General features: G+C 34.5%; 1 protein-coding gene and 1 non-coding gene across 2 annotated transcripts in view; both read left to right on the forward strand.

Annotated features, from left to right (window-relative positions):
• IPO7 (importin 7) overlaps positions 1 to 27,028 on the forward strand; it is a 45,526-nt gene extending 18,498 nt beyond the window's left edge. Inside the window, exons 4-25 of the mRNA XM_065881681.1 lie at positions 16 to 174; positions 3,606 to 3,762; positions 5,543 to 5,632; positions 7,805 to 7,899; positions 8,021 to 8,105; positions 9,923 to 10,057; positions 10,705 to 10,804; positions 11,569 to 11,645; positions 12,028 to 12,144; positions 14,817 to 14,906; positions 15,317 to 15,482; positions 15,676 to 15,836; positions 16,905 to 17,033; positions 18,866 to 18,932; positions 19,013 to 19,138; positions 19,565 to 19,662; positions 21,049 to 21,144; positions 21,841 to 22,061; positions 22,158 to 22,363; positions 23,535 to 23,741; positions 25,102 to 25,218; positions 26,271 to 27,028. Of these exons, the coding sequence (XP_065737753.1) occupies positions 16 to 174; positions 3,606 to 3,762; positions 5,543 to 5,632; positions 7,805 to 7,899; positions 8,021 to 8,105; positions 9,923 to 10,057; positions 10,705 to 10,804; positions 11,569 to 11,645; positions 12,028 to 12,144; positions 14,817 to 14,906; positions 15,317 to 15,482; positions 15,676 to 15,836; positions 16,905 to 17,033; positions 18,866 to 18,932; positions 19,013 to 19,138; positions 19,565 to 19,662; positions 21,049 to 21,144; positions 21,841 to 22,061; positions 22,158 to 22,363; positions 23,535 to 23,741; positions 25,102 to 25,218; positions 26,271 to 26,368 (2,797 nt within the window). The 3' untranslated portion in view covers positions 26,369 to 27,028. The remainder of the gene's footprint in view (positions 1 to 15; positions 175 to 3,605; positions 3,763 to 5,542; positions 5,633 to 7,804; positions 7,900 to 8,020; positions 8,106 to 9,922; positions 10,058 to 10,704; positions 10,805 to 11,568; positions 11,646 to 12,027; positions 12,145 to 14,816; positions 14,907 to 15,316; positions 15,483 to 15,675; positions 15,837 to 16,904; positions 17,034 to 18,865; positions 18,933 to 19,012; positions 19,139 to 19,564; positions 19,663 to 21,048; positions 21,145 to 21,840; positions 22,062 to 22,157; positions 22,364 to 23,534; positions 23,742 to 25,101; positions 25,219 to 26,270) is intronic.
• Positions 15,050 to 15,233, forward strand: LOC136127669 (small nucleolar RNA SNORA23). The gene has a single exon (XR_010656129.1). It is a non-coding gene; the product is annotated as a small nucleolar RNA SNORA23 (small nucleolar RNA).
• Positions 27,029 to 27,156: the final 128 nt, after the last annotated feature.

Here is a 27,156-nt window from a genome sequence, read left to right on the forward strand (position 1 = left end):
ATTTTTGACTTTTAGGGTACAGCTTACTACATGCATTCATCATATCATCAAGCATGATTATCCAAGTCGCTGGACTGCCATTGTGGACAAAATTGGCTTTTACCTTCAGTCTGATAACAGTGCATGTTGGCTAGGAATTCTTCTTTGCCTCTATCAGCTTGTGAAAAATTATGAGTAAGTATTTCTCTCAATTCCTGTAGAGTTTTGAGAAGTAGAAAACGCTTGGGAAATTTAAGCTAATTGGTTTGAACATCTTGAAATTTCATTTGGTATATATACTAAAGTTAGTGAATTACATGTTGATTTTAATTGTGTCTTCCTTTTGAAATAGCATTCTTGTTTTAATTCTGCAGTCTCTTCTGTTGATTCAGCTATGAAACTCCTTGTGCCCTTTTTTCTTAATCATGATCTGTTTCCCTGTTCAAAACCCAAGTTATCCCTAACTTCTCAATATAGGCTCCTCAATTTGTGGTGATAAAAGGCCTAAAGATAAGGTTTTAAGATGTGAAGGGGGTCAAAGTACATTGATCATTAGAGCTCTTTATTCTGCCTTTCTTTGAATTTTTATCTTAATTTGGGTTCTCGTGACGTTTCAAGAACCTACCTCTAATTTTTTAAGAAGAATATGCTGGAATTTCATATGATCATTTTTAATCATTGTGTTTGAGGGATTCATAGTCATCTGCTTCAGTGTTGGCATACTTGAGCAAATTATAGTTCATGTAAGTAATTGGTATCAGTAAGAAAGATTTAGGGATCATTTTAGACCTGGACTTAAGGATCAGAAAAAAATCTAACCTTGGAAGTTGAGGTGTAGCACTAAAAGTAGTAAGCCAAATGTTGCAGAGATTTTCTCTTAAGTGTGTGGTGAAAGTAATGAAATTGGTAGGCACTTGAAAGTTTTGATATTAGCAAATTATGAGGAAGGAACACTTACACCATGATGGTGGCTTTATTTCCAGCCCTAACAGCTACACAGATGCCATTGTGAGCCCTCTAATTCTGGGACTTGTAGTTAGCCTCCAATACCCTTTTTGGGTCCCAACTCAAAGTAGCTGATGAACTGCTGCTTTTGTTCTGAGCAGGAGAGAAATAAACTATTTACAGCATTGGTACTGGTGTTTTCTTGTGTTCCCACCAGCTACCCATCTTCCTGCTAAGGAATGTTCCAGCTGTTGCTCCAACCTCTGTCAGAGTGCCAGTTGTAGTTCTGGTAAGTGAGTGACTAAACTGAGAGAGAATAACAGTAATAAGCTCTCACTGTCATTGAGGAGGTTTGTCTCTCCTGTCCTTAATCTTAGCAGGAGAGAGTATGCCAGGGATTTTTAAAATGGGAGACATAGGCTGCTACAGTGTTGGAATTACAGTTCATTTTCAGCTAGTGTTCAATTGTGGAGCACAGGGTGTTCACAAGGGATCTGTGTGGACTGAAGCAGTTCTAAGAAAATTCATGGAGAAATTGGAAGTTGTGATGGCCTTCAGGAGCATAGATCCTCAGGAAATGCTTGTCAGGTGAAGGAGCATAGAAGGAACATTTGAAGAGGAATGCATCTCACACCACATGGAATAGTATGAGCAAAGAAAGAAAGGTACAGAGGTGGAAATGTGACACTGTCTTTAGTGGGTAGTGAGGAGACCGCTAAATGGTATGGATAACTTCTGTTGAAATCGGGGATCATTTTGTCTTCTTTTTTTTTTTTGGTGGTAGAGGGGGATCATTTTGAATTGGTAAATTGGGACTGTGTTAAAAGAGGGTTTTGAATGCCATGATGGGGGATTTGTATGTGATCTTTTACATGATGAACCGTTGACTTTTTTTTAACAGAACAGTGATGGGCTAGTATTTGAGGATTCCTGTGAGTATGGTTCACCAGTTTGACACACTGCAGCCTTGTGGTAGTAGACTTTCATTGGTGGGAGGAGGTGAGCTCCACATCCTACTCCTCCACCATCTTGATCGCTCCCTAGGCTTTTATTAGTGTCACATTTTCACGCTTTCAGGAACTTTCAGGTCATATGAAATAATATTTGTTTCCTTGCGTAAATTACTTTCATACCCATTAGTTTGGATATGGTACCACCCAACTTCCAGTCCACTACTCAGTGTAGAGAAGGAGGTAGGAGAGAAGAATATCTAACATGGAATGGGTATTCAAGCCCTCTTAATGTGGGTGATCACCTGGGTTGGATAATGGAGAGAGGTGCATAATATAATATAGTCCTCACCTTTATTGTTAAAAGATAATGTTGTCAGTAATTAATATAGTTTGTCTAATCAGATTGGAGAGTGCAAATGGCTTCCTTTTGTAAATTGTTATTGCTTTATTGACTCAAAGAAATGTACAGGTAACCTTTTAAAATGTATGCTAAGTGTAATTTCTCAGCACATTAAATAATATTTAGAAGTCTGTCAGTTAATTGTTTAATAATCTCAGTCATTATTAGCGTGAACATTTCTCTTGGTGTTTTTTATTCTTGGCAATTTACTTTGCTTCTCATTTCTCCCAGTAGGAAAAAACAATCCAGTCTTTTAAGAGTGTCTACCTTTTAAAACTGTGCTAAGATATTCCATTCTTAGATACATTTTCTCCCTTCAAAAAGGCTACCGGTAGATAAAACTGGAGTCTGGTAGGGAAAATCAATTATTTAAAAATTAAAAAAAAAAAAGCCAACACACTTTTTAACAATACTGTTAAAATACTAAGGAATCTATATGGGGGAATGTCTCAATTAGCTATTCTTTACTCGTATCCTTGGAGCAAAATGTGATTCAGAATTTAGGATTTTTCAGATTTTAGAAAGGTAACAAGGTTCACATAATACACTCCTATGTACCAGTACCCAGGGATCAAACATATTATTATTATATCTGATATAAAATATGTGAATATTCACTCCAAATGGGATAAGTAGAGATCATAAATAGCCTGTTGAGGTCAGGTTTTGTTGCCAAAAGGTTACAAAGAACTTCTGATTTATAGTGCTTTTAGAAATAGAATATTTTCTGCTTTATAGATGCCACTTCTGCCTTAATGCACTTTGTATGTAAATTACTTAAGGATGGTTATATGTAATCAATTTTATATTGATCAGCTGCTAATGTTTAAAAGCCAAATTGTTGTAGCTCCTCAGTTGTATCAGTATTCACAGTTACAGATGGCATAGTGAGGTGGTTAAAGGGCAGATCCTGAATCTGCTGAGGTTCATACCTAGATGTCTGTACTGAGGAAGATACTTAACTTCTCTGTCCCTCAGTTTCCTCAACTATAGAAGTGAGAATACTAACGGGGCCTTGAAGATTATTTACCTCATAATAAATGCTCAGTAAATTTTAGATACTATTATTTGAGGTTTTTTTCAAGTTGCTTTTTGCCTGTGGTTTGATTCCATAGTAGGTTTTTCTTCTTTCTAGGAATATAAAATTGCTTAGAAAGTATTTGCTTATATTTGTATGAACAGACAAGTAGTTTAAATTTATATTTCATTATATAAGATATAAATATATATATAATAGATATGTATAGATATATATACTTATCTACCTATCTATATATATATAATTGTGAATAAATTCTCACAGAATTAGTTTGTATTCCTACCCAAAGGTATAAGAAACCAGAGGAACGGAGTCCATTGGTAGCAGCAATGCAACATTTCCTGCCAGTTCTAAAGGACCGTTTTATCCAGCTTCTTTCTGATCAGTCTGATCAATCTGTCCTCATCCAGAAACAGATTTTCAAGATCTTCTATGCTCTTGTTCAGGTAATTTTATAAAGTAGTTTTTATATGTAAAGTCAGTCTATCATTTGCTACCTTAAACAATGATAAAGAATTTCAGCATCTGAATAATAATTTCACTTGAAAATCTACATTAAGTGGATAAATTGCTAGTCAAATATAAATTGCCAAAATTACAAATACATTAAAGTCTAACCAAGCATACTTTGCCAAATACACAAATAGCTCTAATAAATCTTAAATTATAAGTGGGCAATCTTAAGTTCTCTTAAACCATCTAATACTATTTACAAAATTAGTAAAATTTTCTTATGTCTTTCACCTTAAGAATTCACAAGTCTGAAAATCAGTTACTGGATTAGAGTTTACATCTAATGTGTGCTCTGTTATGCCAAATATGCATAGATTGTCTCAGTAATTACAAAACCTATTCCTAAGCTTGATACAAAAATACTAATACTGTGGGCTTGACTGGCACACTGTAATGGGCCTTATTATCTTTGTATATTGTTCTAAATCTTCCTGGGATAAAAGATCTCACTAAAGAAATGGTTGTGTCTATAGTCTCAGTGGACTATAATTACTTATGAAACAGAGTTTTTGATTTGGATTAAAATTCTGGCTCTTTTTGTGCCACATAGCCAAAGAAAGATTCATCTCATCTACCAGGACCTTTGGTTCAATTCATGCCATTACTTATTTTTTTTTTAATCTCATTTAAACAGACCTGTGACTTTATTTCCACTAAGATTATTATAACTGACTCACTCCATTGTTTGGTTGGATTTTTCATGCCCTTGCTAGATCTTTAAAGATAATCTAATATCTTTCTAATGGCTGCTTCTTATATAATTTTTTAAAAAATGATTTGGATAGACAATGTACTGTTTTTTAATTGTTTTTCCCTCTAACTGGTAGGATCACAACTTCTAGATTATAAAAATAAGTTCTTTTTATAAATTATTCTAGGGCATAGGACCCAATCAATTTTTTGAGACTAGCATACCTTGAAATCAAAATATAGTACTGTCTCATTTGTGAAAATAGAGGTCCTAAAATCCTAAATAGGATATTGATGTTGTGAGCCTATTAAGTGATGTGATTTATCCCAGGAACACAGGAATGGATCAAGAGTAAAAAACCAGTTTTTGTGATTAACTTTTATATTACACGAAAAGAGAGACCTGTAAACAATCTTTAAGGATGCCAGATAAAGTATTTGATAAAATTTAATAACCATTTCTGCTTTAAAACAAAACAAAACAAAAATACTTAAGAATCCTGGAATAGAAATTTCCTTACCTTGATAAAAAATGTTCACTAGAGGGCTTCCCTGGTGGCGCAGGGGTTGAGAGTCCGCCTGCCGAGGGCAGGGGACACGAGTTTGTGCCCCGGTCCGGGAGGATCCCACATGCCGCAGAGCGGCTAGGCCTGAGAGCCACGGCCACTGAGCCTGCATGTCCGGAGCCTGTGCTCTGTAACAGGAGAGGCCACAACAGTGAGAGGCCCGTGTACTGCAAAAAAAAAAAAAAATGTTCACTAGAAATCACAATAAATATACCTCATGGTGAAAATCAGATACATTCCCAGTAATTTGGGAATAAGACAAGGATGCCCACTGTCGGTGCCACAGTTCACCATTGTACATAACTAACCAAATCAGCCAGATGAGAAATTTGCCTATGTACTGAAAGAGGAAATGTGGATTGAATGAAGTACTTTTTGTAGGTTTTGTGAAGAGTAAAAGGAAGTTGGATTTTCTATTGTAAGGATTTTAAAATATTGATTCTTGATTTTAATTTAGTATACACTACCACTGGAGCTGATAAACCAACAGAACCTGACAGAATGGATAGAAATTTTAAAGACTGTTGTGAACAGGGATGTACCTAATGTAAGTCTCTGTGTATTTCTTATATCACTAAGCTTAAATATTTAGTTACCTTTTGAGAATTTTAACTGATATTTCCTAAAACATTCTTTGTGAATTTATATTATTTGTGAGGCAGATTTTTCTAGATAGAGACACCATTTCATTTGTTTACATATGTGAATATATTAAGTGAAAAATTGTAAAGGGTTATTTTGTATATTATTAAGTGCTTGTATTATATCTTTGTTTATTCCATCCTAATTCTCTGTTTCTTCAGCTTTTAATTGAGTTCATAACATATGTCACCTGACATAGTTAGAAATTTTTTTTCTTGTAGTGAGAACTTTTAAGATCTATTCTCTTAGCAACCTTCAGATAAACAATATAGTATTTTTAACTACAGACACCATGTTTACATTACATCCCCAGGACTTACTTATCTTACAACGGGAAGTTTGTACCTTTTCACCATCTTCTAAAACTTAACTGTGGTAGTCATTTCACAGTATATACGTATGTCAAATCATTATGTAATAACAATATCAATTATTTCTCAAAAAGGAACAAAGAGCCTATAGCTGGATTTTAGGCTAATAATTTGTTAGACATGCATGAACAGGGGTAGAACTTGATTTCCAAGTTGGTCAAACTTTGTAGTTATATTACTTGCTTTTTAAATAACAACTTCATAGAGCTATAACTTAAATACCGTAAAATTTACAATTTTAAAGTGTACAATTCAGCGGTTTCCAGTAGTACATACAGAGTTGTCCAACTATGTTATTTTTTTCACATATAATAACGATTTTTAAAATAACCACAATTTTTCTTTATTATCTAGTTTTCTAGAGAGGTAGGAAATTTACAATTCCTGAATCCCTAGTGTGTTTTAAGTACTTTTATATACCTTGCTTATTTAATCCTCAAAATAATTCCTTCTGAATTTATTTTAAACAGAGACATGGAAGGGTTGTGTAATTTATCCAACATAATTTTATTAGTGAGATAAGTGAGACCAGCCTCCTGTTTTGTAGTTTATTGCTCAAATTTTTATTTAAAAAAAAATGCAGAAGAAATAAATAGGATGTTTCTTGCGTTCCATGGGAAACTAGTTTGATGTGTTATTTTCTGTACACATTTAATAGGTATAAAATACAGCTTTAAGAGTTTTCATACTTACATTCTGTACCTTTTTTGGTATAATTTGTAATCATAAACATGCACATATAAGTAAACAGTTCAGTGGGTTATGAGAGTCATATTCACCGGAGTAACCATCACCTAGAATGTTTGCTGGTGGCTGGGTCTGGTCATCCCTACCATCACCATTCTCATTCCTAGCACCATAGATTAACTTCACCTGTTCTAAAATCTAATAAAAAGGTAATTTTTTGTATCTACCTTCTTTTGCTTAATATTATGATATATTCATGTTGTGCTATGGGTCGTTTGTTCTTTTTTATTGACAAGTAGTACCCCATTGTATGGATGCACTACGGTTTATTTATTTACAAGTTGATGGACATCTGGGTGGTTTTAAGATTTTAAGATTACAAATAAGGCTGCTATGAATGTATATGTTTAACATTATAAATAACTTCCAAAGTGGTTGTACCACCGCTCTCACTGGCAGTATATGGGAGTTTTGGTTGTTCCACAATCTCATTTCTCTGTCTTAACTTAAAAATATGTCATGGATGTCTTAGGTCAATATATAATGAACCAATTCATTCTCTTAATGGATGTTGCATAATTAAACATCCCCTTGTTAATGAATGTTTAGTTCTTGGCAGTTTTTTTCTGTTACAAATGGTTTTGTAAATGAACATGCTCATACATACATATTTATGTATGTATACTAATATTTTTGAAACTGGATTTCTAAAATGAAATTTTTCATGCCCTTTTGATTTGAACTATACTAGTTTAAGCTACTTGCCATGACTTTGATTTATATTATTTGGATCTTGACTAAAATGTTTGAGTTTAAACTTTTATAAGACTTTGAGAAAGCATGTCCTTTGTAACCAAGTAGTAAAGTGAAGTGAAGTGCCTCATATTTAAATAAGGGTTAATACTTTTCCTGTTCTAGCCATCATTGGAGGAGGATTCATGTTTTTGTGAGTCTGTTCTGAACTCACACTATTCCTTTTAGATTGTATTGTCTATCATTAAATAAATGTCTCTTTAAAGGAAACACTTCAAGTTGAAGAAGATGATAGACCTGAGTTACCATGGTGGAAATGTAAGAAGTGGGCTTTACATATCTTAGCAAGGCTTTTTGAAAGGTACACATTTCTCAATATATGATAATTTGAGTTTATTTTTTTCAAGAATTTGTTTTTTTTTTTTATAAGTGCTGATATAAAGCATTATGAAGACATGATGGGCATTTGAATGTTCTTTTAGATATGGAAGCCCTGGCAATGTTTCCAAGGAGTATAATGAATTTGCTGAAGTATTTCTGAAGGCATTTGCTGTTGGTGTCCAACAGGTAAGTCTAAGATAATTTTTCCAAGTAGAAACATGACACTATTATGTTAATTTGTCTTGCTTATTTCTAGTTTCTTTGGCATTCAAAGATTGCATGTAGCAGTCTTTAACATTTTGAACGCTGTAGTAGTTCTCAAATGTTATGGTCTCAGGACCTCCTCACACTATTAAATTATTGAGAACATCGACAAGCTTCCATTTATGGGGGTTATACCTTGTGATATTTACTGTATTAAAAATTGAAACTAAATTTAATGATATTAAGTTATTAAAAAATAACAAACCTATTACATATTAACAGAATACATGTTTTTGTTAAAAATGTTTTCCAAAACGAAAAATTTTTAGCAGGAGGAAATGGCATTGTTACACATTTCTACTACTTTAATGTCTGCCTTAATAAAAGGCAGCTGTATACCTGTCTACCTCTGTATTCATTCTGTTTCAATTTGTTTTAATGGAAGTAAATAAAGATAATTTGGTCTCAAAGATAAGAAGTTGGAAAAGGAAAGACTTTTAATATACTTTTCATATAATTGGGGAAATTTTTGATATCACACCAACATTTGACAATGGTATTTTCTTAAAGGTTAATTGTAATTTAGAGTTTGAAACTGTAACAATAAACATTTCATCTTCTGTTATATTGACATCCATTGCACTTTGAATGGGTCTTTTATCCATATATGATTTTATAACATACTGCCCTGGTCATTGGAAAATATTGACTTATTCAGTCTATGCCCATTTTCTAAATGTTTATAGATTTCCTTATGTAGTTTTAAAAAATTACAGTCATTAATATCACCATTGATCTCATAACTGTCTTTAAATATTGGAAAGCTGTCAGGTGGATCTAAGTAGTGGATGTAAGATTTTGAGAATTCTAGTTTTGCTTGAAAGCTCAAATTTTAACACCAGAAACATATTGTCAGTTTCCTTGGAGAGGCTCATTTTGTTCATTTTTGAGAAAAAAATCTGCCACACACAAAAGTCTAAATAATCATAATTTGTCTATCAGTTTTTCTTTCATGCTTATGATAATATTTGGTGGGAAAAGCTACTATTTCAGCTTTTCTTCCAACCATCGTACTTTGGTATGTAGCAGAAGTGCTATATGTATACTTCCCATTTATTAATATATTTCTGTTTCACTAAGGACATTCCTAAGGAAAGTTTATTCTGCGATTATGTGTCTGTAAAGAATATGATGACTGCTAGTACACTTTAGTGCCACTCCTTTGATTCATGTTAGGAACTTGAAGTTTTACCATCACTGCTTTTGTACCATCGATGCAAATGTCAACACAGTAAAAAGGGCACATAATGTTTTAGCATTATTATGAAAATAGTTTTGACCTGTCAGACCTTCTGAGAGGTCTGTGGACCATATTTTGACAACTGCTATTCTCAAGTATCAAGTTGAATTAGAACTCTTGGCAGACGTTAAATAAGTAGGTGATCCTACTTATTTGGGTAGGGTAGGATTTGCCTAGAAGCTGATTTTAACAATATAGTGCTGTCTCAGAATATTGTGGTATGTTCCACAAGTAGCATATGGTTTTCTCTTCTTTTTATACTTAATCAGAAACTAGTCCTTTGACACACAGTGTTACTTCAGTTTGTTTATTTTAAATACTTTGGGAATAAATATGGTTCTCCAATACATAATTTAAAAAATTACTTTCTTTTTAAAAGAATATGGTGGTTATTTTATGATAATGACCTGGGTAAGAAGTGTCAGATGTTTTTGCTAGCTTGTAAGTGGTTAAACTTTCTATTTAAACTTTATTTTTTGATCAAAATTTTTTTTCAAAGGTTTTATTGAAAGTGTTATATCAGTACAAGGAGAAGCAATATATGGCTCCTCGAGTTTTACAACAGACATTAAATTATATTAATCAAGGAGTTTCTCATGCTCTCACCTGGAAGAATCTGAAGCCTCATATACAAGTAATAATTTTCTATCTGAACTATTTTTCTAGAAAATGTAATAGAAATAACATTAATTACCAAAAGGTTGAAAAAGTGCATTTTTTTTGTTGACCTATGTTACTTAGTCTAGTTCTGGTAATTGTATATTAGGAAAATGATGCAACATCCTGACAAACTTTATAAAAGGTATATTGTGGATATTCAGATTATTTTTTAATCTGAACCTGTTATCTTAAAATTTGCTTTTAAGTTCTTACTGTTGGATCATGATTATAGTTTAACATGATTAGCTAACATCATGTAATTTGGAATAGGCAAAGGACTATTTCACCAAATTACTTTTGAGGCTAATTTGCTTATGTACTATTTCCAATGTAATTTATTTGCTTTATTTAGAACTGTAGGGTCTGATGGACTAAAATTTCATATTGCATTTTCTCGGAATACTTAACTGCTACCTATGTACACATGTCTTACAATGACTCGTTGCACAGAGGGTAAGAATATGTACGTTGATAGTCGATCTGAGAATGCATTAAATGCTTTACTGAAGTTTGATGTTAAGCTTTAAAACACAAACTGGAGAGTTACTTTTGTTTTAGCACTTAACGGAAATTTGAAAGTTTAAATTTGAAGACCGACTTATCTTAACTTTTAAATTGCAGGGCATTATCCAAGATGTTATTTTTCCATTGATGTGCTATACAGATGCTGATGAGGAACTTTGGCAAGAAGACCCCTATGAATATATACGCATGAAGTTTGGTAACGAATTTTCATTTTTTAAGAAACAAAGTATGTCGGTAGTTAAATTTGTATATAGTAAACCTTGAATATTAAGGCCTCATCTTAGGAACTGAAAAGGCTTCTGTTGTTTTAATGCAATTTATTCATTGTTTAGACTTTCAGGAAGCTATTCATTAGTTTTGGCATTTGAGAATGATAATCTTCATTTTTAGCAGAAACAAATACAGTAGTGTTAGTAGTTATGATTATTGGATATGCTTCTGGCACATGCCAAATCTGTTAGAAATTCAAGGTTACACCTTAAACACTAAGTGTCTAAACTATACTTTTGGATTCCACGTCAGTCATCATGTGTGTGGAAATGGAGACGACGCATACTGGAAGCTAGAGTCTCTGCATGGGACTAAAGAATTGTAATTTGGCTAATGTTGAGTATTAGTCCTTCTTTGTACCAAAATCTTATGTACTTTCAGTCATTTGTACTGTTGTGACCCCATTGTGAAAATTCTCACAGTAGTGGGGTTTTGTATGAAAGAAAATAATCATTGGGAGAAGTTGATGGATTAAGACTTAATTTGTACAGGAAAGAAAAGGAATTAGGCTTTTGCAAAGTTATATGGCGATCTGGGTTTGTTTTCATGCTTGTTTTCTGTGAAGATTTAGCAAAAATTTAAGGTCCTTTTTTGTTGTTGTTACAGAGCATCATTTGCAAATTATGTGAAAATGTTTGTTGAAAAAATTGAAATTACTATTTTCTGTATAATTTTAAATTTATTCTCTAGATGTGTTTGAGGATTTCATCTCTCCTACCACTGCTGCCCAGACACTTTTGTTTACAGCTTGTAGTAAGAGGAAAGAGGTAGGTTATTTAATATGTGGATAACTTTTGCTTTAATACTTAAAATATGTTCAGATATACACTTGGTTTTTTTTTTTTATTTTATTGAGTGTAGTTGATTTACAGTGGTAATTTCTGCTGTACAGCATAGTGATTCAGTTACACATATACATACATTCTTTTTCATATTCTTTTCCACTATAATTTATCACAGGATATTGAATAGATTTCCCTGTGCTATACAGTAGGACCTTGTTGTTTATTCATTCTGTATATAATAGTTTGCATCTGCTAATCCCGAACATTTAGTTTTTAATGGTAGCCGTATAGGTCATTTTGTTGTCAATGTTTTAAAAGGGTTGTTTGGATATCCAGTAAAGCATACTTTTCTCTTTTAATCTAGGTACTACAAAAGACTATGGGATTTTGCTATCAGATTCTTACAGAACCAAATGCTGATCCTCGAAAAAAAGATGGAGCCCTACATATGATTGGCTCTTTAGCTGAAATACTTCTTAAGGTACTTGTGTGTGTGTGCCTGCGTGCGTGCGTGTGTGCACGCGCATGCATGCACAAGCACAGTTAGTTTGTTTTAATGACAGCAGTTGAGATAAAACAGAATTGAGGTACAATTCACATACCATATGGTTTGCCCATTTAAAGTGTACAATTCAGTGGGTTTTCGTATATTCAAGGAACTGTGCAACCGTCAACTCTAATTCCAAAGCATTTTCATCATCCCCAAAAGAAACCCTTTTATCAATCACTCCCCATTTTCTCCCAAATTTCCCAGCCCTAGCCCTAATCTACTTTTTGTCTCCTCTGTGGATTTGCGTATTCTGGGCATTTCATATAAATGGAATGATAAAACATGTGGTCCTTTCTGAGTGGCTTCTTTGACTTATCATATTTTCTGAGTTCATCCATGTTACAGCATGTGTCAGTCTTCATTCTTTTTTTATTGCCAGATAATATTCCATTGTATTGATATGCTGCATTTTATTTATCCATTCATCAGTAAGTGGACATTTGTTTCTACTTTTGGGTTTTATTAACAATGGAGCTATGAACATTTCTGTACACATTTTTTTGTGGACATAAATTTTCATTTCTCTTGGGTAATATATACCTAGGAGTCAAATTGCTGGTCATATTTTGAGAAACTGCTAGATCGTTTTCCAAAGTGGCTGTACCATTTTATATATTCATTAGCAGTGTGTGAGGGTTCCAGTTTCTATGTCCTCATCAACACTTGTTATTATCTGTCTTTTTAAATTACAGCCATTCCAGTTGGTGTCAAATGGTACTCATTGTGGTTTACATTTCCCTAATAGCTAATGATGTTGAGAATCTTTTTATATGCTTATTGTCCACTGTATATCTTCTTTGGAGAAATTTCTATTCAAATTTTTTGTCGATTTTTATATTGGGTTTTTTGTCTTTTTATTGTTGAATTGTTAGAGTTCTTTATATATTCTAAATACTAGAAACTTTTCACATACAGTTGACCTTTCAACAACACAGGTTTGAACTGTTTTGGGGTCCACTTAACATGTGGATTTTTTTCCAACAATAAATACTACAGAACTACATGATCTGCATGCAGTTCGTTGAATCTGCAGATGCGGAATCACAGATATGCAGGTCAAATTGCAAATTAAATGCAGATTTTCAACTGCGCAGTGTCAGCACCCCAACCCCCTCGTTATTCAAAGATCAACTGTTTGTGGTTTGCAAGTATTTTCTGCCATTCTGTGGATGATCTTTTCACTTTCTTGCTGATGTCCTTTGAAGTACACATTTAATTTGATTTTGAAATAATGTCCTCTATACTTTTTTGCTGTTGCTTGTGCTGAAGGTAATTCTTTTTGCATATGAGTTATCTTCTTTTCATGTTGCAAGACAATTGTAAAGTAGTCTTTTTTTCTTCTCAGAAAATTGATATTTAAGGAAGTTTGTAAGCATGAATATATCCCTTCACAGCCTAGGAACATCATGCTTTTGTGGCACACATTTTCTGGTAAAGAATGGCTGACTGGATTAGATGTATGTTTAGAAACCTCACCTTAATTGTACACATTTCGTCTGACTTCATAAGATCTGAAATTTGTTTTCACTTTAAAGTTAATAAATAACTATTTCAAAGTATAAGTAAATATTTAGACAACAGTTCATCCTACTCCCAGAAACCTTGCTGCATATGATGCTCCACTGAATTCATCACCATTAATTTGTGGGTATATTTTGTGTATCTTTCAGCTTTTCTATATCTGTCCACCCATTCTTCTCTTCGTTTATAAAGGGTAAATTACCTTTATGTTTGTGGGAATCTTGAGTGAGTTCTCACATTCAGGTTTTTGTTTTAACTTTATATTTTTAAATTTTATACTTAGAGAAAATTTGCAAAAATAGTTCCCATTACTCGTCACCCAACTTTTTCTAATGTTAACAGATGGCCGTGCCGCAATTCTCAAAACCAGGAAATTAATATTGATATGATACTATTAACTAATCTACAGACCTCTTTCACATTTGATAAGATTTCCCACTAATGTTCTTTGTTATTTGGTCCCTGATCCAGTCCAGAATCCCACGTTGCATTTAGTTATCATGTCTCGTTAGTCACTTTCGTTTTTTAAAGTGTTGTCAGTTTTTAATGTTGATCCTAATATGCAATTCAAGGAACTCTTCTTAAAAACTTGTTACCGTTTAGAAAATATCCTATTTTAAGATTCACAGGAGTATCTTTAGATATCCAGATTATTACCCTGAGAGCAGGATATTTCTCAATCTATGTTGTATTGTTCATTTAGAACCTTTCCAGAGAGGTTCTTTCACTATAATAGTTTTATATTAACGTTTTATAGTTATATTAATATAACTTTATATAAATAGTTTTATAACAAAAAACGTTTAATAAGCTAAGGAATAAAATTAACCACTCTTCCCATTACTTAAACACCATTGATGTTAAGATTTGGCATAATTGCTTTCTAAACAAATGATGTAAAAGGACTAAAAAAATGTACCCAGTGATTTTTGATAGTAATGTTCGAGAATAAGAAAATGGATGTGGATCTTGTGGTTCAAAATTCCAGAACAAATGTATGTTTTGACATCCGTAGTCATTTTTAAAACTTGTGTATCTATTTGGCATTTGAGATGATTGTATTTGGAACTTTATTTTTACAGAAAAAGATCTACAAAGATCAGATGGAATATATGTTGCAGAATCATGTATTCCCTCTCTTCAGCAGTGAACTAGGCTACATGAGAGCGAGGGTATGTTTTAAAGCTGTATTGATTTATACATTTATGTCTTGTAATGAATAACTGCTTATGTGGACTTTTATATGGAAACTTTTAAATGTTCACTTTAAAGCCATGTTTTATTCTAGACTTTCGTATAAGTCTTTAAATGGCTACTCATAATGTGTGCATAGTTTTCATCTGTGTCTGATAGCAGTGTCTGTCTGTGTTTTGCATTCAGGTCTTGCTATCCACACAAACATCATGTAGCCAAAGAGTAAGTTGGGATCATAGTACTGGTCGAGTGTTGTGTCTTTGGACATATCTACCACTGGCCAGCCTCCAAATTCCCACACAGCACTTTGACACTAGAGATATTGTCACATGGTGGAATTTAATGTAAGATACCTATAGTAACTCACTGCATTTTTTTTTTAAAAAAGGCTTGCTGGGTCCTTCACTATTTTTGTGAAGTGAAGTTCAAAAGTGACCAGAACCTGCAAACAGCCCTAGAACTGACACGAAGATGTCTGATTGATGATAGGGAAATGCCTGTTAAAGTGGAAGCTGCCATTGCACTTCAAGTGCTGATCAGCAATCAAGAGAAAGGTAAAGGATTTATATCTCAAAAATAGTGCAATGTGCTTACACATAATTGTACAAGGCATAATCGTAGAAACTTGATATATTGTCTTCCTTTTTATTTGAAACGATTTCTTGTTTACTCTTTGGTATATATTGTGTCAGGTTTTAAGGAGTTTTAGCTGTTTGGGCCAAAAGTTTTTTTCTCTTTCTATTACAGCTAAAGAATACATCACACCATTCATCAGACCTGTCATGCAGGCTCTTCTTCATATTATAAGAGAAACAGAAAATGATGATCTTACCAATGTAATTCAGAAAATGATCTGCGAGTATAGTGAAGAAGTTACTCCTATTGCAGTAGAAATGACACAACATTTGGTATGTTATTTGAACCAGTCATTTATGCATTACTTAGATTACAGTATTTTCACAGAGCTTCTGTATGTCAGGCACCATTCTAAGCCCTTGATATATATTTTAACTCATTTAATTCTCACACGATCCTATGAGGAATATTTCTATACTGAGAGAAAATGTGAGGTATAAGAAGTTTAAGTAATTTGCCCAAATTAGGAGGGGTGGGTCTGGGATTCACACCTGAGCTGTATGCCTCTACAGTGCAGAGCTGTTTACTTGTACTCACATTGCATCATGACTGCCTTGTTTGTGTGGTTTCCTGGAATGCTTTGGACCAACTGAAAGATAGATAATCGTTATAAATAGATTTTTAAAGTGAAATTTGTGTAAATAGTTATTTTGTAGTTGACCTTTGTCTATTGTACATAGCCCTGAACTTCTGAGAATTAACAACGTAAATTATTTAAGGGTAATAGAAAATATGGACATGTACCCAACAATTATCCATTCATATTCTCTATACAATGGTTTACTTGGTGCAGTTTGTATTCTTGCTAAATACTGAGGTTTGAAGAATCTAACTCTTGGTATTTGCTGTGTATATTTTTAACAGCTGATGTTGAAGTGGGATAAATATAGTAGTGTTCATTAAAAGTATATTGCATTATAAAAAGCTGATTATTATGATTCCTCATAACTAATGACTTTGCTCAGTTGCTCAGTATTTTTCAAAATGATTGAATTCAATGGCAACAAAAACCTTGATGACTAGTATTTGGGCATTGTCAAATGTTAGCCAGTAATTTAAATAAAAATATTCATAATATTAAGCACTTTCTATGCCTTGCCCACAGTATCTATGGCGATGTCAGGAAAAAGAGGTCAAGTAATCTGTTTAAGGTGACCTAGTAAGTGGCAGAGCAGTACCATCGATTATAGAGCCCAAGCTCTTAAGTAATATTAGTTGATTTGGAAATGCTGATCGGTTGTGCTGTCCTAGTGAGAACATTTTAAAAATTAAAAGTTTTAGACAAAAACATGTTTATACTGCTTTAATGGCAAACCTTAATTACATTCTCTTGAATGTAGGCAATGACATTTAATCAAGTAATCCAGACTGGGCCAGATGAAGAAGGAAGTGATGACAAAGCAGTTACTGCTATGGGAATCCTGAATACCATCGACACACTTCTTAGTGTAGTTGAAGATCATAAAGAAGTAAGAAAACGATCCAGTGTTGTAAAGGTTTTAGGGAATTTCAAGCCATTCTTCATCAACTGTTCTATGCTTTTTGGAGGGCTCTGACTTACCTATTCTCTGGTCATCTTCTCACATACCTTGATTTTGCTATCTATTAACTAGTACCCTTATGTAGGTACCTTACAGATATTTTAGAAGGAATAGGAAGGAGGTATTTGTATCACTGTATCTTTACCCTCAAGGCTCTGGGTTTTGGCTCCCTCTTAGGGTTACCTTTTCAGATCCAAAATTATGGTGATTCCTAGGAAAACATATTCTTCCTAGTTTTCCTTATTAATAAAATTTTTTTTAGTTAGGGTATAATACATATAACATACACCACCTTAACCGTTTTTAGGTGTACATTTCAGTGGTATTAAGTACATTCACATTGTGCAACCATCACCATCATCTTCCTAGTTTTCTTCTTTTACTATTGTCTTTTGGAAAGGTAAGCGAATTGTAATGAATATTAAAAGTGGAATTATTTAAAACATACAGAAAAGAGTAAAAAACATAGAAAACTAACCAGTACCCCTTACCCACCACCTAAATTTATTAGATTTTTAACATTCCGTGGTATATCCTTAGACTTCCAGTAAGAAAAATTTTCAGATAATGTAATTGAAACCATTAGGGCACCACTTCTTAATCTCATTTCCCTACTTCCTTCCCTTAGAAGTAAGCATTGTTCTAAATTTGGTGTTTATAATTACAATGCAGATATTTAAATCCATAAATCATGTTTTCAGATTATCTACAAACTGCCTTTTGCAACCTAAGAGTTTCAGTAAACTTTCAGATTTTTTTTGTAGATTATAATTGGAGATAGCTAGAAGCCATGAGCAATCCTATAGCTACCTTACGGTTAACAAATCAATTGCTTACTGTATTTGAAGAGTTGAAGATGTATTGAGTATATGTATTCGAAATGGATATCCTGCTTCTACATCTGATTAGTAAATTTTTTTTTTTTTTTCTTTTTTTTTTTTTCTTTTTTTTTTTTGGTGGTACACGGGCCTCTCACTGTTGTGGCCTCTCCCGTTGTGGAGCACAGGCTCTGGACGCGCAGGCTCAGCGGCCATGGCTCACGGGCCCAGCCGCTCTGTGGCATGTGGGATCTTCCCGGACCGGGGCATGAACCCGTGTCCCCGCATCGGCAGGCGGACTCTCAACCACTGCGCCACCAGGGAAGCCCCTGATTAGTAAATTTTATCTCATTTCCTCTCCCCCACTTTTTAAACATTCTGATGACTTCCAGGGATTTGGGATCCAGTTGAGGACCATACTGACAAAAGGGGAGTGTGTATTTTCTGTCTATCTTGTATGACTTGGGGGCCTAGCTCACTGTTATATAAATGGAGGTGGCTTAAAAATTATTGGGAGTGGTAGGAATAATGCCTTATTTTAAATAATTTTTCAGTAAGCTACTGATTTACATCTCAATTACACTCTATTATATCTGGCCTGAATTAATCTATGTTTACACACAAAAAGACTTTAGTCTCTGCAGGATGATGTGGCTCCTTTATTTTCATACTTACCTGCATTTTTCCAGGAAATTTTTTTTTTCCTTTACTTTATAGATAAACTATGCATGTTCTTTCTTCATCTCATTGTAATGGTGTTTCATTAAATTTCATACCCATATTGATTCATAATTTCATAATATGAGTCATTTCGAAACAGGTTTAAAATATTAATTTGTTCACAATATTGACTTTACATTGAAATGCATTGAATTATTATACATTATTTAATAATTCATTCAGTGTGCTACAATTCCATATGATTTTTTTCTTCTCTTTTAGATAACCCAGCAGCTTGAAGGAATCTGCTTACAGGTCATTGGAACTGTTTTACAACAGCATGTCTTAGGTATATATCTCTGATTGTGTTAAGAATACACTACTATTTCATATGAGCAAGCGTCCTAATGACTCAGTATTCTCTTTTAGAATTCTACGAGGAGATCTTCTCTTTAGCACATAGTTTGACATGTCAACAAGTGTCTCCACAGATGTGGCAGCTACTACCTCTGGTATTTGAGGTTTTTCAGCAAGATGGCTTTGATTACTTTACAGGTAAGTCAAGTCATCATAGAAATACTATGGATTCCTCCCCATTTGTATTCAGTTTTAGTGTATCACTTGAATACAAACTTTTGAATATTCTAAGTATTTTGTTGTTTGGATAAGTTATCAGTAGCAGTTAGTGCTCAAAGATGACCCATTATACATTTTGATTTAGTTATCACTTGAGATTTTTTTCTTTAACACAGATTCTTACCTTCTGCCCCCTGTCAGTCTTCTTTGTATAATCTTTAACTGCTAAATATGAAGGAATGCACTTTAATAATAGCCTCATTTTTATGTTTAATTATAAGTGAATAATTAAAAGTGAACTTTAGGGACAGAGCATTCAGACTTGCTTTTTTTTTTCTGAGATTTTTTTCAGAAACAGCATATATGTTAGTAAAGATACTTAACTGATGCTTTTTATTAATACAGATATGATGCCTCTGCTTCATAATTATGTAACAGTTGATACAGACACACTTCTGTCTGATACCAAGTACCTTGAAATGATATACAGTATGTGCAAAAAGGTAGGTCACTTTTAGTTAATATAAGCATGTGAGGCTGGTGCTATAAAAAGTACAAAATTGTGAAGAGACGTGGTACCACATTATGGTGAACATATTATACGGGTCTGACAGAATAAGAGCTTTAATAGTTACAAACTGAAAATGGCTTTGATTTCTAGATCTCTCAGTAATGGCTTTGACAAGTATTTGTTTTATGTCTGCCCTCTGACATTTAATCAGAGTTATAAATGTTTGGGTTTTGGGTTTTTTTAAATAAATATATTTATTTATTTATGGCTGTATTGGGTCTTCTTTGTTGCGTGTGGGCTTTCTCTAGTTGGGACGAACTGGGGCTACTCTTTGTTGCAGTGCGTGGGCTTCTTATTGCGGTGGCTTCTCTTGTTGCGGAGCACGGGCTGTAGGCACACAGGCTTCAGTAATTGTGGCTTGCAGGCTCAGTAGTTGTGGCGCCCGGGGCCAGTTGCTCCGTGGCATGTGGGATCTTCCCGGACCAGGGCTCGAACCCGTGTCCTCTGCATTGGCAGGTGGATTCTTTTTTTTTTTTTTATTTTATTTTTTATTTTTTATTTTTTTGCGGTACACGGGCCTCTCACTGTTGTGGCCCCTCCCGTTGCGGAGCACAGGCTCCGGACGTGCAGGCTCAGCGGCCATGGCTCACGGGCCCAGCCGCTCCGCGGCACGTGGGATCCTCCCGGACCGGGGCACGAACCCGTGTCCCCTGCATCGGCAGGCGGACTCTCAACCACTGCGCCACCAGGGAAGCCCGGCAGGTGGATTCTTAACCACTGTGCCACCAGGGAAGTCCCAACACCAGGCATTTAAAAAATGATTTCACTTTACGAAGTTTTTAGATGTGTTTGTCCTCATCGATGTCATTCCTTTCTGAACACTTAGTCACAAAATAATCATCTAGTTATTTTATTATTTATTGCCAAATTATATTGTTTATGTTAATACTCTGGGAACAGAGATGTCTATACCATCTATTTTCCTATTCCAAAACCCTTATCCTTAACCCTTACATTCCTCTAGTGCTAATGAGCACATCAAATCCATGATTTTATTTCTTGTCTGGAAACAGCCTTTGCCATCAACAGATTGCCTCTACTTCCTGCTCATCTCACTCTCTATTGTCAGTATGTTTTTAGACATAGCGGTTGTCAACTTGCTATGGTCCAGAATGGCACTACATGGGATGTGCTTTGATTATGTAGACCAGTATTACAGACGAATAACTCCAAATCCTACGGGTGCTTTAGACTATAGTCTGTACAATGACTATTGCAGTCACTCATATTAATTAGAATACCTTAAATACTTCAGCAGCTACAGACTGATTCAAGGTTTTGTGACGCCTCCTTGCAGTTTATATTTTGTATTGATCAGGTTCTTACAGGAGTTGCAGGAGAAGATGCAGAATGTCATGCAGCAAAATTGCTAGAGGTCATCATTCTGCAGTGCAAAGGGCGTGGCATTGACCAGGTCAGTGAAGCTATTAATGATTCGTGTTGGGAGGATTCAGAGAGGGAATCTTTCCCTTCACTTTTTCATTTTGGGCATTTGTACTATATATTTTGTATGTTGTTTATTATGACACCTAGATAACATGTTAAAATTGTTCATTTAAAATTTAACCAGTATTTAATAATGATTGTATATTTAATATGTATGGAAATATGACTGGCAAGTTTTATGGCTACTTGTTATGCAAGGTAAGTTTTGACAAGATTTTTTTTTTAAGTATATTGTGAGAGTATTGTTTGCCACACTATCACTTTGCAATAAGATAGATTTAGTCATTAAATTTCCATGGTGAATTTCAACGGGACTTTGAAAATCCATCTTTATTGAGACATAGTTGAAAGATAACGTTGTATAAGTTTAAGGTATACGGTGTGATGAGTTGATAAATGTTTATATTACAAAATGATTACCACAATAAGGTTAGTCAGTTGGGATATTTTGAATCCAATATTGCTATTGAGGTGGGGCTCTAATAGCTCAGTGAGGACCAATTTTTCTCTAAAAATGGATTTCCCACTGAATTGGCTCAACAGTAAAAATTGGATCATTTAATGGAAGGGGGGTTAGTTGAGGCAACAAGAAAGTTAATATGGGTGGGTAGTTAACGGCTGCATTACTTACAGTTTTGGAATGTTTCGCTGTCTTTCTCTACAGTGTATTCCCTTATTCGTGGAAGCAGCTTTAGAGAGACTGACAAGAGAGGTGAAGACAAGTGAACTTCGAACAATGTGCCTGCAAGTTGCCATTGCAGCTTTGTATTATAATCCACACCTACTTCTCAACACCTTAGAAAATCTTCGCTTCCCTAATAATGTTGAACCAGTTACAAATCATTTTATTACACAGTGGCTTAATGATGTTGATTGTTTCTTGGGGTAAGTGACATATATTGGATCTTTATTTACTTTGTAAGGAACTCTGCAAAATCTTTTTTAAAGGAAAATAAGGAAATATTTTATTTTATTTTTTAGGCTTCACGACAGAAAGATGTGTGTTCTGGGCCTATGTGCTCTTATTGATATGGAACAAATACCACAAGTTTTAAATCAGGTTTCTGGACAGATTTTGCCAGCTTTTATTCTTTTATTTAATGGATTAAAAAGAGCATATGCCTGCCATGCAGAACACGAGAATGACAGTGATGATGATGATGAAGCTGAAGATGATGATGAAACGGGTAAGGGATTTGCAATGGAGGCAGCCAGTCTTATTACCCAGTTAGAAATATCACTGGACTTGTTGTTTTAGCCCTTCTCCTAAAGAAATGTGGGATCATAGCCAAATGCTTTCATGTTCATTCATTCACAGAACTAGAGTGTAAGGTCCATGAAGGCAGGAACTTTCAGCTGTATCACCGTTATGTAAAGCAGTTCTAGGCGTATATAGTTCCAGTGTTGGCAGGTTTTTTTGTGTGTTCTTATATATATATATATATATTTTTTTTTTTTTCCCGCTGTGTTGCATCTTTGTTGCTGCACGTGGGCTTTCTCTAGTTGTGACGAGTGGGGGCTACTCTTTGTTACAGTGCACAGGCTTCTCATTGCAATGGCTTCTTTTGCTGTGGAGCATGGGCTCTAGGTGCGCGGGCTCAGTAGTTGTGGCTCACGGGCTCTAGAGCGCACAGGCTCAGTAGTTGTGGCACATGGGATTAGTTGCTCCACAACATGTGGGATCTTCCTGGACCAGAGATCAAACCCGTATCCCCTGCATTGGCAGGCGGATTCTCAACCCCTGCACCACCAGGGAAGCCCTGTTGGCAGGTTTTTAGTGTTGGTAAACATCTGTCTATTAGTGCTAAAATCTAGCTATATCTACACTGTAAAATTAAGTTAATTAGATGTTGGCTAATATATTTCACCTGTAAGACAGTATAGACTACAAGAATATAAACTGATAGGATGTTGTTTAGAAGAAATTATTGTAAAGGTTTCAAAATATAACACTTGCCATTTTTGTCTTTTTATCATTTACTATCTTAGCCAGCTAGGCTTTAAAAAAAAAATCTCATAAAAGGTATTCTGTGGATATAATAAACTATTTTACTGTACTGTTGGTATTTGATTTGGTATATACCATAAGTCTCAGCACACCAAGTGCTGGTTCTCATATTATGCAGTCCTTTTTCAGACTTCTAGTACTAACAGTTGTGGTTAGTTTTCTTAGATTTCTATGAGAATTTTTTTTCTGTTTATTGCTGAATATGTATTTAAACACCAATTCCTGGAACTCTTCCCTTGAATTTATTCAGTTGTGATTTGTAATTCACCAATAATGATCACTGTCACTGAGTTACAGTGAGTAACAGAATATTCCAGTGTTAAGAAGAGCACCTTTTTATGACTTGGCAGAGGAACTGGGGAGTGATGAAGATGATATTGATGAAGATGGACAAGAATATTTGGAGATCCTGGCTAAGCAAGCAGGCGAAGATGGAGATGATGAAGACTGGGAAGAAGATGACGCTGAAGAAACTGCCCTGGAAGGCTATTCCACGATCATTGATGATGAAGATAACCCTGTTGATGAGTATCAGATATTTAAAGCTATATTTCAAAGTAAGTTAACTTGTTATATGTAATTCAGATAGCTCCATATGATCCATTTTCCTGAATCAATTTGTTCTTATTTACGTCTGCCCCTTAAAGAAGGGGTTTTGGGTATTTCAAACCCAAACGAAAATGTGATTTAGGATTGTTAGGCAGAGTAACCAAAGTTACTTCTACTGTTGCCTTAGAGATTCAGTGTATTTTCCTCATTCTATTATTTTACTTTTATTTAGGTTGTCATTTTGAAATATGCACGTCATAGGAAAATTGTATAGTTCAAAAAGTTTATACAACGAGTTTGTTTTTCCTACTTCTAATTTCTAACCTCCCAGCTTTCCCTAGAAATATCTACTGTTATGTCTGTTTCTTATGTTTATGTATTTGTGTATCTTTTTTTTCCCCCTGGCTAAACCCATGCTTACCTGTCTGAGAATTTGACCATTTATATAACATTTATGGTCTTGGAATCTCTATTCTTTTCTCCTGTTTCACAGTGTGTGGCTACGGAATACTAGGTGCCAGTTTTTGTTTTTTACATCTGTGTTTTGAACCCAACTTAAGAAATTAGAATTGGCACTATATTTGAACATCCTTTCCCTCCAGAGTTAACTACTGTGCTATTTTATCATTCCTATGCATTATGAACGTTGATGTAGAATAAATTCTCTGATAACCAAAGCATTAATCTTCCAAGCCCATGACAAAGCAATTGTGATGCGAGCTTACAGAAACACAAGGAATTGTTTCTGAGCTACATGGCAGGCTGTAAGGATTGATTGAAGTGCCAAGAACTTACTGACTGGCTTTTGTCCATGACTTTGTATTTTGTATACTTAAACATATGTTAATCCCTAAAGGATGGTTTATTATAGAAGGCTCATCCACAGTAAATGCAATAAAGTAGAAGTAGAAAATCATGTTATAGAGAACATTTTTAACTAAATACTGCAGAGCACCTTTCTATGGAAAGACAGTACATATATCTAAGAAAGGGTTTTTTTGAATAAGCAATGCAGAAAAAAATAAGTTGCTTTAACTCTGAATCTTTTAAGGGGTTTGGGTTAACTTTATTTCTAGTTTCCCTAGTTTGTTACTAATTGTATAACAATTGGATTAGGCTCTAAATCCTTATTTACTAGAGATAAGAATTATGACTATGATTAGATTTTTGAGGCATAATGCTAAACCAGAATTTTTTTTCCCCCTGTATCTTTTTTTCACAAGTAATTTAAAATACCTTAGATTATTATTGGGAGAATATAAACTAGATCAGAATTTTAGTATTGGAGGTGGAGTAGAGGGAATAGAACAGAAAAGAACTACCAGGACTCTCTTATTGCCCTTTTTTCCCTTGTTTTCTTTTTGATAGCTATACAAAATCGTAATCCCGTGTGGTATCAGGCTCTGACTCATGGTCTTAATGAAGAACAAAGAAAACAGTTACAGGATATAGCAACTCTAGCTGATCAAAGAAGAGCAGCCCATGGTATGTTAATTGACCTCAACCCCTCTTTTTTTTTTTTTTTAATATTTATTTTTTAATTTGGCTGCACCAGGTCTTAGTTGCGGCATCGGGATCTTTAGTTGCAGCATGCAAACTCTTGGGATCTAGTTCCCTGACCAGGGATCGAACCTGAGCCCCCTGCATTGGGAGCGCAGAGTCTTAGCCACTGGACCACCAGGGAAGTCCCAACCTCAACCCCTCTTTAATGCAATTAATGACTTTGATGCAGCTTTAAAATTTAAATTAAGTAATTTAAAATTACATAAAAGCTACAGTTGTTGGAGGTGATAAGAAATTCATTCCAATCTGTAGGAATGAGAAAAGGAATTTTGGTTTTGGCCATAATTTACTGATTTTAAGTATAGTTGAAGACTACTTTCAGTATGCAGTAGCTTTGATAAGGTCGCTAAATCTTATGGGGCTGGTTTGATAGTAGAAAATTCCATTAAAATTGTGAATTTTAAAGTTATGAAAACTGCAATTTTTTTTGAAAACTGCAATTTTTAAAAACTATATTAAAGACATCATTTCTTTTCATCGTTAAACATTTCAGTATGCCTTTCAATACAGGATGTTTCAGATAATACACAGCCTAGTAGTTTTCTAGAGGTCTTAATACTGCGTCAGACTAGTTTTATATTCAAAGAGGTTCCTCCTTATAAAAAAGGCACAGGTTTCTAAAGTATTTAATTTGAATTTGCCTGCATTAGATTCATTAGCTGTAATTACCTTTGGAGATTGGATCCTTCTGATTTAGTATTTGACTCAAAATAGAGTAAAGATTTTTCTTTTTAAACAATGCAAAGTGAAAGTTGGCTAAGAAGTCTGTAGCATACAAGAGAGTTCGTCTTCTCTACATAATATACGCTTCTCTTTCTTCTATACATTTGGAGGGAGAACAGAGGCCAAAGTTTGGAACTTCCTGGCTAATACTGATGGTTAAGCTATTGTTAATGTCTGTCAATTCCTTCTTTTCTCCAAAGCAGTAAGGTGATCGAATGCTCTATTAAACATTCACATATTTGTTTTTCTAGAATCCAAAATGATTGAGAAGCATGGAGGATACAAATTCAGTGCTCCAGTTGTGCCAAGTTCTTTCAATTTTGGAGGCCCGGCACCAGGGATGAATTGAGTTACCACTTTCCTGCAGTGTGATTGTAGTGAAGAGCTTGTGTTCCTCCTAGTAGCGGTTCCAGAACTGGTTCATGTTATCCACTCTAAACTAATTGATGAATAGATGGACAAAAAAAACCCCAGGAGGTGGGACCTGATCATGCAACTTGGCACTGAAAATGAATCCAGAGGAATTTTGGCGGGGGAGGGAAGTAACCTGGGGGGCAGGGAGTATTTTCTTTATTTTTTGAAGAAAGTAAGATTCTGACTGAAAGTTCAAGTGACACTGTGGAAATCTGCAACAAGAGGGGATGTCATGAAGGCAGCTTTTCTTTTTCCGAGGAAAAAATAGGCATGGGCTACAGGACTATTTAAAATGTCTCATTTACAGTATAAGCTCAGAGGTAGATGTAATTTTTACACCTATGAGTATTTGTCCGATTTCTGTCTCTTCCTCACCATTGGGTATCTATTCTTTATATGTAAATAAGATAAGGTAATCGATAGCCTTATTCAGTCTTCATCATTTTCATCATCAAAGATTGTTCCTATGTAGATTATTGGACATTTATTGTAGCACTACATAACTGATTAAAAAAAAATCTGTAAATGAATTAGCACTTTCATATTGAAACAAGCCTGCTAGCCTATGTATAAAATAGCAAAATGTTTGCTGTTTATAAAAAGATGGGATGTAATGGGGTGGGGGGCAGGGGTAATTTCGAGTTATTAATTTAAAAATGAATTAGCAATTTTGTATCTGGTGATTTTGTGGTGCACTCACCTCTGATAGTGACTTGAATTCGG

This window comes from Phocoena phocoena, chromosome 8 (genome assembly GCF_963924675.1).
Source record: "Phocoena phocoena chromosome 8, mPhoPho1.1, whole genome shotgun sequence".
In the NCBI taxonomy this organism is placed as follows: domain Eukaryota; kingdom Metazoa; phylum Chordata; class Mammalia; order Artiodactyla; family Phocoenidae; genus Phocoena; species Phocoena phocoena.